General features: G+C 33.5%; 2 protein-coding genes across 4 annotated transcripts; one reads left to right on the top strand and one right to left on the bottom strand.

Annotated features, from left to right (window-relative positions):
- Positions 1-27: 27 nt before the first annotated feature.
- Positions 28-10,578, bottom strand: LOC123322089. Of its 2 annotated transcripts, none has more exons than XM_044909935.1 (6): positions 10,558-10,578; positions 3,828-4,092; positions 3,076-3,267; positions 850-942; positions 475-770; positions 28-245 (listed from the first exon to the last, which is right to left on the bottom strand). In XM_044909935.1, the coding sequence occupies exons 2-6, from the start codon at positions 4,089-4,091 to the stop codon at positions 86-88; spliced, it is 1,005 nt and encodes a 334-aa protein (XP_044765870.1). In that variant the 5' UTR covers position 4,092; positions 10,558-10,578; the 3' UTR covers positions 28-85. The 2 variants fall into 2 exon arrangements, with proteins under 2 accessions (XP_044765870.1, XP_044765868.1); XM_044909933.1 differs by lacking the exon at positions 10,558-10,578 and adding an exon at positions 6,481-6,790.
- Positions 7,760-13,686, top strand: LOC123322069 (transforming acidic coiled-coil-containing protein 2-like). 2 transcript variants are annotated; one of them, XM_044909900.1, is made up of 6 exons: positions 7,760-7,962; positions 10,207-10,279; positions 10,673-12,114; positions 12,338-12,762; positions 13,130-13,279; positions 13,351-13,686. In XM_044909900.1, the coding sequence occupies exons 1-6, from the start codon at positions 7,915-7,917 to the stop codon at positions 13,529-13,531; spliced, it is 2,319 nt and encodes a 772-aa protein (XP_044765835.1). In that variant the 5' UTR covers positions 7,760-7,914; the 3' UTR covers positions 13,532-13,686. The 2 variants fall into 2 exon arrangements, with proteins under 2 accessions (XP_044765835.1, XP_044765836.1); XM_044909901.1 differs by lacking the exon at positions 7,760-7,962 and adding an exon at positions 9,528-9,655.
- Positions 13,687-14,461: the final 775 nt, after the last annotated feature.

Genomic DNA, 14,461 nt, shown 5'->3' with positions numbered 1-14,461 from the left:
TATACCGCACGAAATAAAACAAACACAATGAGGATTTTTATTTATTTTTTCTCAATTAAAATTGTTCACTTATCTACTTTGGCATTTAAATCTTTTTTGTTTTCTTTTTCACGTTTTTTGGATTCGTTTTGACTACTGACTGTTTCTTCTTACAAGGAATAGCAGTACATTTCATTTCTTTTATGTATTTGTTGACACTTGCGAACCGTTTGCTCAAGGAAGTGGGAGCTATCCTCCAAATGAATCTGCAACAATATAAATATTTTCTTTACCAATAGTATTTTGTGATCATACTTAATTTTTTCGATATCGATTCTAATTTGATTTATTTTTCATTTCCAGCTGGGCTTTCAAATGATATTTGCATAAATAATGTCTAATCAGTTTCAGATAACACATAAAATCGAAGAACCAAACTGAGGGAAGCCGATTTTTTGGATTTGTAAGGCTGCTATCATCAAATATTCAACTTACTTTATAAATCTGTTTTCTTGTAGGTTCAAAGATCTTGCAGTCTTGCTCAACTCGCAGGCGAATCTTTCCCTACAGTCCTGACCTTCTATTGCCTGCAAGGCTATCCTAGCTATATCTCCCAATTCTTGTTTTCCCTTCGGTTTGTGTGGTTTGATACCAAACTTGGGGAGGACCAATACCGAGAGGACAAACATCACAGCCATACCCAGAAAGCCGGATATTGCCATGAACAATGGTTCCAACTTATTCTTTTGATCGCCCTCAGATGCTTTGGTCGTGGATATTTTAACATTGTGCTACGAAAAAGTCGTGAATTTTTAATTTATGAAAGAATAAACTTTTGAAAGATTTCTGTATTATTATTGAACATCTCACCTGGTGTGTGTGGGTGTGATAGTTGTAATTCGGTTTTTGTTTTGGCTTTATGTCGTAATGCGTCTTATGTTTATGACTGTAGTGATGATCTTTCTGAAAAAAACGGTGATCTGACCATCGGAATCAATTCAAATACATGAAAAGCGTAGATATAAAAATCTCCAAGCGTTTTCCAACGATCTTTCTGTTAATGGTGGTTGGTTAACATTGTTGATTTTTATATCGATGTATCTGAATTAATTTCGATTATTTTCCGCCTTCATATGAAAGAATTTCATCAGCTATACTACATTTCCTATTTTCTTATACAATACAATTATTATTTTTATCTTCTATTGACTTACTTTGAGAATTGAAAATTGGTATTTCCGAAAATGTTGCTCTGGTAGAAAGACTCTTCAATTTGAAGTTGTTTGGCACTTTTTTGTGAATTAATTACAAGACTAACTCTTGTCTAGACCCCGATGTTTTTTCATCACACAATGCCATCCAATTACATTTCATTGATGTTAAAGGTGCATTTAAAAATGAGCTAGGTGTGGTTCAAATAATTTCTAACGGTAATTTGAGATGGGAATGGTCATTAATGGGACCGCTTTAATTAATTTGATTAAGATGGCGGCAAAACATTACAATGGAAACGATACTCAAATTGTTTTCGCTATATCAAGCCATACGCTCAAGAAATGGTCAAATTATACCTTTTCTGAGTTTCTTAATTTTGGATTATGACATCGACTTACGGTATATTTAGGAAAATGTTTTTCCCCATGCGATTTTTTTAGTAAGAATTAAAATGAAGTAATTCCTATTTGATTGTGTATAATGAAAACGTAATAGAATATATTTTTATCGTGAATTTACGGACTGTAAATATAGCACAGGCGGTCCAAATTAATTGAGGTGAATATGCATAATAAGAAGATACGAAACGAACGTCATTGTTTATAACCGGATAAATTCATGTCGCTTATCATTATGCTTTCGAAACACCCGACTACGTCCGTTAGTTTGTTTTTATTCCAAATTTTAAACCTCACGACTGCTTAATATACTATGTATGTAGCATAGTTTTTACGCGCCTGTTCCCAGGAACGTAATAAGAAGGTATAATTTTCGAATTTTGACCGAGAATGGTCTCTAACCATTGGGTGGGACTTATTGGTAGAAAATTCATCAAAATCGATTCTGGTTTATCCTACAAGGTGAATCGGAATGTTGGAGCAATATTTCTAGATATTATAGAACGAACTGCTTATTACTAACGGTGCTACAACCCTTTAAAAGGGCCTTCAGCAACTTAAGCACTTATAAGGCAATTAGCCAAACACCACTTATTTTTTGGTGTCCTATCATCCCTAGATGAAATATTGCTCGACATTTCCCATTCACCTGGTATATAGTCGCCAATTTCTTTTCATTTCTCCAAAGAGAGTACTTGCGTATTTTAGTAGATACAATATTTTTAGTTATGAATATGAAATCTATATTTTGTTTCCACGTTATGATTATTTAGTTGAGGTTACTGAAAAATAGAACCTGTTTTTTAGTCGGCAAAAATATTTTAGCAGCGCGTCTTATAGAAATAGAACGTAAATAAACAACTATTCGATCGGACGGGTGAGCATTTGGTATTTGACACCCGGTGAATATTTGGTAGACCACCATCCTGATAAGTTATTAATCACGTCTGTCAATGTTTCACTCTGTTTATTTCTTGTTTTTACGTATTATCTCACATTTTCTAGTGGTTAGGGAAGAGCTTGACAGCGAGATGAAGTAATATTTAAAATTTCCAGTTGGTCTTTGTTGTACTCTTTTTTCTTGTTTTGTTCTTAACGTTGAGATGAATGCATAAACACGACCAGTTACTTTGAGGTCTATTTTTAGAACAAATTGTGTGGCAACTATTCATCAGTAACTTATGCGTGCCCACGAAGAGCTAAAAATATGAATATCCAACCAGAACTAAAAGTCCTTCCGCGTATAGGACAAATGAAGTTGTACGCGCGTATCGATCATGAATTTAATTCTTCCACACTTTATATAGATCAACCTATATGAAGAACTTTATAATATTCATTATCCCACAATCTGGAAAGCTCGAAAAACAACAATTTATGGCAATGACCGCTTTGATATGTAAGAAGTTCGTAATGAAATAATGATACTAGTGTGCATAACAGAGCGGTGGGTGAGGATTTGTCTCATCTTTTACCTACTTACATCTGAAGGCTGTGAAGTAATTTCGTCCAAAAAACTCTTGATGGGATAGTAATAATAATAATAACCAGTCTCATCTGCATGTTGACTCTCCTCGTCGTTAGTTGCTTTGACATCGGTGATTTCGTGTATAGCAGCATTTACGTAAGAACTGTCGGCACCTGTTTCTAGTTGAACTGTATGGCCCTTCGATACCTTAAATTAACACTCGAAATCAAGAAAACGTCATAAATTCGCGCATATATATGATATTAACGATAAAATCTTTTTAACGTGTGGAATGATGACCTTTTTGTTTGGTGCATTAGGAAAAAATCAGTGGATGTCTTCGTATTCTTCTGGTTTCGAAGTTCATTGGCATACGTTCCTCTTGGCAACCATCAAAAACCTGATTCTTTCAATTGCGAGACAAGCACATCCGCATTACCACCTTAGTATTCAATAGATTTAAAGAAGAATTAAGCTAGCAGTATGTGAAACTAGGCAAACCAGCTCTATCACTTAAACTTTGATTCAAGTCTAACAGTTGTTTTCCGTGTTAATCGAAACTGAATCAATTATAGGAGGAATGTATATATCTACTGCTGTTTTTCCTTGGATCATGGGAAAATCAATTTTTTTTCATGGTGTATTCGGTGGGTTATTTATCCGAAGGTTCAGATGAGAAGTGGAAAGTGTCATGAATCCAACACTCTCGAAACTTTTATGAACATTATTTGATTAATTCAAGTGTGCATTTTCGTGTTTTCACTTACCGCTTCTTCGTATAGCGAAGCCAATTCACCTCTCGTCAAAGATAACTCAGGAACGTCGTGTTTATCCACTCTTGCGTTTATATATGTTTCCGGAACGTTTGTTGGGATAAACTCATCTTGGGTCCTGTCTATTCTTCTCGCTGTTGATCTGTCTTTCATTGCTTTCAAGTCTCTTATAACACTACGAAGATACTGGGAACCATCTTGACAATTTGAGTATATCACACTAGTCAGCAATAGAATGACGAGAGCAAAATATGGCATACTGGAAAAAATTGTTCGGAATCAGCACACGTGAAATATTGGCCATTGCCAAAAGGTTCACTTTTAGGTGAATGGGAAATGTGGAGCAATATTTCTACAGATGATAGAACATCAAACAATAACTGGTCTTCGCCTAATGAAACTTCAACTACTTTACTCGAAATCGGTGGGCTTTGGGAGGAATGTGAAGGGTCCTTTTTTCTATAAAAAGCTACGTAGATTACTATTTTGATACGTATCATCTGGAATGACTGCTAACAAAAAAAATAGAACCAGGAATGGAGAATCCTCGCTGTATCCGACAATAATAGCTTATTTTTTGGTGTTCTATCACCCCTAGAAATTTATGTAGACATTTTCGATTAATTCCCAAGAGTCCAGGTTAAAAATATCATTATACAGTCCATTTCCACCCACTGCATTGTTCCAAATTAACCACAGTGGAGAATTTCCGGTATATTTCTAGGAATTCTCAGATGATATAATATATGTAATTTCTCCAGCCATATTTGGCGAATGCGTTTCAGGTTTTTCAAACTACAAATGATAAAAGAGACTATAAACGCGGTCATTCACGTAGAAATGGATCAATGAGAGACACACACTCGTTACGATGAACTTCACAAATATTATTGTGTGCCAGTTGTTACAGCACGAAGAAAGTTTCTTCTTCAGCCGTCATGAGATCAATTGAGGAAGAAATGGTGTGCAAAAGAAGCGAAAAATAGGATGGCCATATCATGTATATCATCCGTTCTAATGACGCTGAGACAGGATAATGATGGTGCATCTGGGTATATCGTTCGACTGTTTGCCTCTGCACAATCTTCAATTAAATGATAATATTTTACCGCTTTTTAACAATGAAATCGTTGTAATTAAGATGAAATTTGTTCAATTTTGCCACGCCGAAAAAGAGTAAATTAGGGTGGAAGTAGATCATACGCGATCTTGTTTTAATGATGCTATTTTATTACTGCAATGTTGAATCTCAACATGAAAATAGTTAAGATTGGGTTTTCAAAAATGGCATAACTTCCTCTTATAACCAATGGCAAGTTTTGAAATCCCATTCTGTACAAAATGCGATAATTGAAATTATACAAAATGTACTTTGAGACGCCCCCATTTTGGAAAATTAAGATTTTATCAGACGTGCTCAAATAGAATAACTGAATATCAAATGATTTGTGTGTGAGTACTCATTAATTAGACACGCACTCCCTAAGTCTCCCCTCAAGTCTATTGTAATTAGACAGCTTTTATCGATTTCAAGATTTTCAAGTCTTTGTTGAAGTTGGTCACTTGGTTAATGGTTAATGTACTGGAGCTATTTATAAGGAATATATCCTTTACAGTAAATATTCCGCTTATCGCCAAGCTTCACCTGGTCATCTGTATAATCACACACTATTCAAATTCGAATTCTTTTGGCGTCGAAGAATAGATGATTTCTTACTGCATTAACATTCACAATTCCGATATTCTGAAGTATATGCGAGATGGTGTATTGTGTATACTTTTTTCTCCTACTTTGAAAATTACCTAACCGGTTAAAAAAAACCTATTGCTCATGGTAGAAACGTGAAAACTGCGGTCATTTGTATGCGGAGATTTAAAATTCAGGAATGATTATCGAAATGTTCTTTACCCCTTACTTGCTGTGAAGAGCGACTGAAAAAACTCGTATCTATTAATTATATCCAATTCATTCTAAAGGATGTCAGTTGATTAATGAGTTCTTCATGTTGCCGAGGCTATCTGGAATTTATCGTAATACCTGAAGAGGTTTTTTGTGCTTTTAAATTGAAGACAAATAACGTACCAGAGTTTTTTCAGACCGTCTCTTAAGTAACATCATCTTCTGATGATGGGAGAGTTGAACCAAATGAGCGCACTATCTGATCGGGTCATCAGCGTACCAAAACTTATTTAATTGATTCGGTTATTTCAAATTCGAATAAATGGAAATCGACCCTTCAACTTGAACCATTTCAAAAACTCCAGGGGATTTCATTATTGATTTTTTGTGGAATTCCAGCATCTACTACTCCCCCTGAAAATTTTTTTCAGCACAGGATATAATAAAAATGAGAGAATTTAGCAAAGCTTAGAAGGGAGAATTAGATGCCAAATATCACACCAATATTATAATTTTCATGACTAAACATTAACGAAACCAAAATTATTACTATTTAGAATTCAAATTGTATGATAATAAATAAATAACATTCTCGCGCCCTTTATATTCTGAGTGGTATTCACCGAATGGGATAAATTTAAAAAAAAATGTTGAGATACAAAGTACACTAAATTCAGAAATAAATAATAATCGTCTAATTAACACATTTCAAATTTATTATTTGTAGTAAGGAGTGCACAAGTTCACCTGTTCAAAAATTATCCATACACCGAAACGTTGAATTTATCACTTATTGTTAAGTCACCAAATATCGAGATGCATGCAGAAAAATGAATAATTCACATTTGAACGCGGAAGAATAAGGAATCCGGCTTGTATATATGTGATCTCGTTGAATTTTGGAGGCACCGCACTCGGGCACAACGTCTGCAGCAAGCTTGCGAAAACAAACTAAAACTCAAGTACGACTTCTTTTTCGCTCCAACCGTCTTTAAACTCCCTTACCGTTACATTTAAGCAAATCATACACATTTGTACGTTTATTAAAGCGTGAATGTTCATTTTGTATGTGGCACAATCGGTTTTTTGAACATAGAGAGGAGGCTCTTAAATAAGCATATACCTATATCGATCAACAAGATCTAATTAATGTGTTTGTCTCGTTGACAAATTGTTAAATGACTTTATTATACTGTTTATCGATATGGGAGACGAAATTAAGTGTACCATTGAATTAATAAGTATATCATTTATATTCTGTAACGTTTTATATCGTTTTAAGTGTTAAGACCTTTCATTTTAAATGGTCTAGGTCCTATAAAATGCATTCAACAAAACTTCAATTCTGTCCTTATAGAAAATAGATTAATCTTTCCATATATAATTAATGAGCCACCCTGTATATATTTTTTTGCAATTTTGCCATTGGAAATAGCAAAATTCGTTCTCAATTTCGCATCGAAATGCTGAACGAACGAGAAAACTAATTTTTTGTGTACATCCACTTAATGCATCAATTTATTGAGCTCGAAACAAACCTGTTTTCTTCAGGAACAAGAATTTGTGACATCCTGGTCATCAAGAGCAATGATCAACTTAGTGTTTGGTAAGGGGCTAACTACTAAAATATTATCCTCTCTATATTTTCAGGATGAATTTCAATTCATTATTCATTCAATTATAACAGTTTTCAGTCTTCTTTTTGAAATTTTTAGGGTTGAAAATAAAGTTATCGAATAATCCTTCTCGCCACACGAAAGCTTATTATTACAATCGCTGAAAATTCCAGTCATCTGTATATCCAAGAATGGTGCATTATTCACGAAGTTGAAAAGCGAAGGAAAAAAAATATCCGGGAAATTAAGCAACGTATTTTCAATAATAAACTTTAATTTTCCCGGAATACTCCGCACATTACTCTGGTGCTAGGCAACCAACAATACCTACCTTCGTCCAGTTGAGGATAGATGGCGCCACTCTGTCTCAGTTCGAAAAAACACAACGAACGTGATTGGTTAATTTTTTAACAACTGGATATAACCGTCATTTGTGTCCCAAATCTTAGTGAACTACTGAAATTTTATATCTTATGTATTCTAATTTAAGAAGGAATTGACTCTAATGATATCCTTTTGAATTCTTGTATAAAGTGTGCGTTTTAAGTTTTAAGGCTATAATATTATGGCAACTCGCGATGTTCTTAAGGACATACTTCTGCCGATGCAAAATGTGAGTAAAAAACTTTCAGTTCCAAACTATTTATTGAAATTATTTTGTTTTGATGTTCCAAGTAGGAATACCACTATTGGGTCTGAATTATCTGAGCAAATATGAAGCATGTACATAGTTTCAAAAAGAAAATTCTAGTTTTATAACCTGCTACCTATAGGTATATTTATTTCAGTAAGGTATCCAGTTTTTGGACAATTCATGCGAATACTTCATCATTTCACACTTGTGGAGGTCTGGTTTTGGAAGGAATTGGTACCTATTTGTGTCTGTGATCTTCCCGGTAGATCATTTCAGAATGTAATAGAAATTGCCTTTTAGTTATCGGTTATCAAAGCAACTTCAACTCCAGCTTTAACTCAACACACATGAATTTTCTAATCATGTGGGTTCTTTTCCAAGTCCTTTCAATGAACCATCTACAGAATAATCTGGTTTCATATAAAAATGTCATACGAGTACTCTAAAGTAACCTCTTTTCATCCAAAGTTCAAAATTAGTATGTACTCAGCTAAGCACAATATTATCGAGCTGCTCTGATTTGTGGTGAACACCTTTTAATTAAGTTTTTCAACCTCAATGTTGCATACAAATACATAAGACGGCTCATGCTAAATTATTTTCCATCAATGTTGTTCAGGGAGTTTTCAAAACATTTGTGCACATTGGGAGGATATTATTTCAATGCAAGCCTCACTCTGTACCTTGATTGTATGACATCGATGATTCCCTGATCATTTTTATGTGTATTACGAAACATGATGAGGGATCTCATTCAAACAAATTTATTATAGTTATACGAAGGCAGGATATTATTATTATACATGAGAATTCTATACTGTACTCCTTTATTTTGATTCTGAGGGTGATGTCAGAATTCTCAGGTGATTCTGGGCTTTGTGCTTGTGTTTTATACTTATATTTATGATTGAGCTGCCCTATCAAGTGGAGCTCATTTTTACCATATAGGGTGGAAACAAAAATTATAGATATAAAGCCCACGAGTTAAAAGCCACAGCTTTCGTAAATAACTGTTACTTTCCAACTAATTCCAAGTTGAAAATTGAGATAATAATATTGATTAACAATAAATTATCTCTGAAAATATTTTCCTAATTATTATTTAGAAAATCATTCTGTTTCCAAAATTCTCGTATAATACTGCATCAGTCCAAGTCTTTTCCAATATCAAGAAAGTGTTCATTTTGAAATTTTCGGTTCGTATATGTTTTTCAGTATAAAGGTATCAAAATATTCCATAATATGAAGAAACTGGGGGTAACAGAAATGGGGGTATGGATATAAATTTTCATGATCAAACTTCTGAAATGCATTAGTCCCCAAAGTGGCCAAAAGTAATTGTTCAAGACGAATTTATTGTAATCTGAACGTTTTTGGTGATATGAATTATATTACTCCAGATTTCGTTTTCGCGTGAACTTCATCAGTTTTCTTCGAATTCTAAGCAAACGCAACAATTGAACTGAGAACAAAATAAAATTTTGTTAGAGGGTGTACGTCCTCTATATGAATTTATAAATAGATCACGAATTTTTACTGTATTATCGTTTTGGTTCCCAAACTCAAGGGTACAGACAGTCTACTTTTAAACTTGTGGCCAAACATTAGTGTTTTTAACAATAAATAAATGTGGTCTGATAAATATTTATTGCATTATTTGAAGAAGACGATGGTGAGTTTATCGGAAATACCGGGTGAATATAGAAGGTGTAATGGATCATTTCAAAATACTATAAACGACCATTTTACTGCCATATTTTTTATGCGTAAAAAACTTACATTGCCTTCTGTAAAACTTGAAAAGGATTATTTTGATATTATTCATGAAGATTGAGATTTGGGAATTAATGGACTTCTGTGGATTCATTTTCGTACCCAGAATCATATTTAAAAACTGACTACGCAGTTTGGAATTGTTAAAAAAAAATGCCTATAATGAGTGCCAAAAAACATTTTTGCTAGATTTTTTTCTGCAAAACTCACTTCAATTGATATGAAATATCAAAAAATTGCTTTGATGAGGAATGGAACAATAAATCTACAGAAGTTCTTGGTTTGGCAATTTTTTTCCTAAAAATTATTATAATTGAACTTCTCCAGTTTCAGGTGTTTGAGATTTTTTCAATATCAGTTGTTCATAAATATGAGAGAAGTTATTTTGAGCAATTGTCGGTTCATTTTATCAGATCAAAGTTCTGGATCGATTTTTTTTTTCAATTTCAGCTAAAACTATCGTCTCCTCTCCGCTCAGATCAAGGCAAGGATGACAATAAGGAAAACATACTTGCAGGTCAAGGTAATGATACTCTCTTACGAACAATAACAAAGCAATGTTTTTATTTTTTTAATAACGTTAGGGAAGTGCGTTTCAAAATGATTCACAAACTATTTATTGGGTATTAAAACTTTCAAAAGTCCTTTTAAAAAGTAATTGGTCTTAGATGAGAATGAGTCATTCGTTTTCCCATTTTATAACAGGTCGAAATTTAAAAGGGTCGTTCGGAACCTAATCCGATGATAAGTATAATTGATTAATTAATTGGCATGTAGGTTTACTACGTGAAATGAGCTGACCTTTATCCCCGATGTGCTCGATTCTATTGCTTGTTGACCATATGGTATGGCATTGCCTTGACGTTTCTTGATACTTCTGGATCGATTCGCTTTATAAGGTTATGTTATTTTATAGATATTCGGAAACCCAAAAGTGAAGGAAAAAGTTTGGATACACAGGCGGACAAGAAAACGGCAAACCAGTCGGAATGTCAAGAAATTAACGGCATTGACGTCAACCCGTACAGCAAGCCGGAAGGAATTTCATCAGCGACTACCCTGATACCATCATCAGATACAGATTTAAATTGTTCGTCGTCAGAAGATTCGGTCATTACCGAAAATTCAAACTCAGTTATTTTGGATAGTGAAAGTTTGGTCGAAAATAACGCAACTGTGAGCTGTGAAGTGAACAATTTTGGTTTTAATGAACCTGAACAGAATTATACACTATCTCATTGTGAACAGAAAACCTCAACACATAGTTTATATGATGATTGTATTGATGTAATCGGCAAAAATACGGAGCAAGAAAACGATGAAAACTCTTTGAAAAAAGTAAGTGACCCTTTAAATTCTACTTATGCCATCGAAGACCAATTTGAATCCCTTGAAGAAATAAAGGATCTTCCTTCTGTTCAAGAACCACCTCTGACTCATATTGATTCAAATTCATTTAAAACAACATATGATCTGAACAGTACACAGGTGATTGATGAAGGTATCGATGTCACGATCATTAAAGATGGAAGATCTTCAGATGTATTGAATTGTGAAGAAAAATTGCAGATTGAAAACACTCATAAACATTCTGGTATTGTTTCAGACCAGAGTGAAAGATGTGATCAGATATTCATTGAACATTCTCAGAATACAGAACCAGAAATTAACGAGAAGACCTTTTCAACGAAATCAGCTTCGCTTCATGCAAAATCACCAGAAAAATCGACTCCTTGTACAGAAAAAGAAATATTTACTGAATTAATAGAGCGTGAGGTACTAAACGAAAGTATAGAGGAGAAAATTTCAAGAAATTCACTGCTGAACATTACTAAAACTAATTGTTCAGTTGAGGATCTCGAAAAAAGTACTGCAAAATTGGTTTCTGATAGTTCCAATAGATCTTTGGACACATCAGTTATTTCTACTCGATTGTCTGAATCAATTTCGAATGAGTATAGTTTGAATAGCCAAACTGATACTGGTGAAGTGAATGTTTTGGTAGAGCAACAAACTGATTCTGAAACAAATATTTCCACTGAACAGATAGAAAGTTCGGAGAAATTAGTAATAGACGTACCAGACCTCACTAATCAAGTAGTGAACAAGTCATTTCCTGCTTTAACTGCATCAACTTCCGAACCTGAAGTCGTAGATAGCCTAGAGAAATCAAGTACAGAATTAAATTGTACCTCATCGAAGTTATCTGAAAGCAGTTCTTCCAGTGCAGTTGGTGAAAATACTAAATGCTGTTATTCAGAATTAGAAGATGTTCCCACTAGATTAGACGTTGAAACAGTTGAAAAACGAGAAATCACCAAAGAAATTGAAGAAACTCCAAACATTCCACAAAAAAAGGTAAGGTTCAATCAAATGATGCTACTTGATATCTAGGTTCGTTACTGCCGTTGCTTGTGCTCATGCCACAAATAATATGTTAGGTTAGCTTCACTTGATATTAGTCCAGTGAAGTTCTCACAAGACTTATCAAGAATAGTATTATAGTCACCGAAACAATCCTTTAGTTGGACTGGAATTTCTGTGTGGTCGTGTAAATGAAAATCTTTGTATTTTGTTTCAGATGGAGGAAATCAATGAAAAACTGCAACAGGATTTTTCTGACATGAAGTTAGAATTGAATGCTGCTCAGCAAGCCAAAGCCATTTTGGAGCTTGAAATAAGTAAGAAAGATGAAATAATATTGAAAACGGAAGCAGAAGCAATGAAGAAGGAACAACATTATATGCAAGAGATAAAGGCCTTGAAAGAACAACTGAAAGAAAAAGTAAATAGTATTAACGAAAAAGATACCAAGGATTCATTGAAGGATTTGGAGGAGGCTTTCAAGGAAGCTAAAGCTAAAGAAGTTGACGTTATGAAAGTTTTGGAGGAATACGAGAAGACAATTGCTACTCGATTCGCAGATTATAAGAAGTTGAAAGAGGAAAATGCCACTGTGAATAGGCATTTATCGAATTTAGAATTGTCGTTCTCAGATTTACATCAGTAAGATTACATTTTTATCTCATGTATTCACTTGATATTTCTTCCTATGCACAACCAAGTTGCGTTTTTTGATTCACCCTATTTTAAGAACTCATTTTAGATCGTTTCTTGAGTATTGATTGGATATAAAAATTCAAAATCTGATCTGATATCGATCTAAAATGAGGTGAAGCAAAGGACAAATAACCTCTCTTGAATATTGTGTGTAATTCTATTAACATTATCTCTTCATTCCAGCTGTATATACAGTGTGTCACATTGAAATGGTAACAAAGAAGCAATCTCAAATTTTCACTTAGTTTTTTGTTCCTTCCCAATGTGACACTAAATATAACTTTAATATTAATTAAATTGATATTTTGTGTAGGAAATACGAGAAGGCAAAATCAGTGATCTGCGGCTATAAAAAGAATGAAGACAAACTAAGGAAATCATTGTCGATGTACGAAGAAACATTCCTAAAACAGGAAGGTAGATATGAATCTCTCAAGGCTCATGCCCAAACGCAAATTGACAAGTAAGTCCTCGCAAATTTCTGCGTGATTTTGAGAAGATCCCGATCATTTGACTAACGTCTTTCTTTTTTAGGTGTAATATAGAAATTTCTCAGCAGAAAGATAAATATGATGGCGAAATAACCAAACTGAAGGCGATTGTCAAAAGATTAGAAATTAAAAACGCAGCTTTAGAAACATCTCTAGAGCAAAAAACGAAGGAATGTATAGCATTAGCGGCACTGTGTGATGAAGTTACTGGTGAAAAGTTTTGAGTAGAATTTTTTATACATGTAACCTGCTATTATTAATCAGCCATATGACGTCCAGTGTCTTGTACCTTCAAATGTAATGTGCATCTTCTGAAAATTTTAATGTATTTTTTTGTCCTATCATAATCTATATTAATTATATTCTTTAGGATGTTTAATTTATCGTTTTTATTAACAATTTTCATATATACAACTGACCTTTTAATTCATGATTTTTCCGCTGATATTTCATAAACTATTATATTCAAGGATTGTCAAGATGGCAATTGTCATCTTGATATTGAACGAACAAGATGTAAATTTTACATCTTGTTTGTAAATTGTTATCCTTTATATTGATTGAGACACATTCTTGTGAGACACACCGTGGTCGTTGATATTTGACAGAGTATTTCCTAGAGTGTAAACATTTCTTGGTAAAATCAATTTTGACTATGTTAAACTATGCATGTGGTAAATCAATTCAGGACTAAATTATTAACTGAATACTCCTATTATCAGGATTTATTTTAATAGGATTCTCTGTGATACTCTCAAAAGTATGTCAGTATTAACAATGAAAGCGACTTGAAGTATTTATTGCATACCCAGGGAAAGAACCATTGTAATACTGGAAACTGAAATAATTGCTTTGCAGCAGTAATAAAGTTAAAGAGATAATTTTGGTTTTTTTTTCAAAAACAGAATTCCTACTTTTTTATGACAAACATAAATTTTGAAGTAATTGCGAGATTCATCAATATGATGTGGGTATTAACGAATTCAGGAAATATAAGAAATCATTTTCCTCGGCGTTTTATTGATTAATTGAAATTCTTCATAACTGATTAAATTGCACAATTCACATCTGTTTGTTTTGTGACTTTATTGTCAAATATTAAAAACTTCCTACAGTTCCTAATGGAGATATGCTTGAAATATGATTCGCTATCA

Source organism: Coccinella septempunctata, chromosome X, assembly GCF_907165205.1.
Source record: "Coccinella septempunctata chromosome X, icCocSept1.1, whole genome shotgun sequence".
Classification (NCBI taxonomy): Eukaryota; Metazoa; Arthropoda; class Insecta; order Coleoptera; family Coccinellidae; genus Coccinella; species Coccinella septempunctata.
Note: the sequence above shows the minus strand (reverse complement) of the source record. Positions and strands in the feature narration are given on the sequence as shown.

What these genes read in the sequence shown, in the direction of transcription:
- LOC123322089 (XM_044909935.1), bottom strand. Translation starts at nt 4,091, where the DNA reads ATGCCATATTTTGCTCTCGTCATTCTATTGCTGACTAGTGTGATATAC. An exon ending in CTTCGCTATACGAAGAAGCG is followed by an intron (nt 3,268 to 3,827) that starts GTAAGTGAAAAC and finishes TGTTAATTTAAG; the next exon opens with GTATCGAAGGGCCATACAGT. An exon ending in ATCACACCCACACACACCAG is followed by an intron (nt 771 to 849) that starts GTGAGATGTTCA and finishes ACTTTTTCGTAG; the next exon opens with CACAATGTTAAAATATCCAC.
- LOC123322069 (XM_044909900.1), top strand. Translation starts at nt 7,915, where the DNA reads ATGGCAACTCGCGATGTTCTTAAGGACATACTTCTGCCGATGCAAAAT. An exon ending in TACTTCTGCCGATGCAAAAT is followed by an intron (nt 7,963 to 10,206) that starts GTGAGTAAAAAA and finishes TTTCAATTTCAG; the next exon opens with CTAAAACTATCGTCTCCTCT. An exon ending in AAACATACTTGCAGGTCAAG is followed by an intron (nt 10,280 to 10,672) that starts GTAATGATACTC and finishes GTTATTTTATAG; the next exon opens with ATATTCGGAAACCCAAAAGT.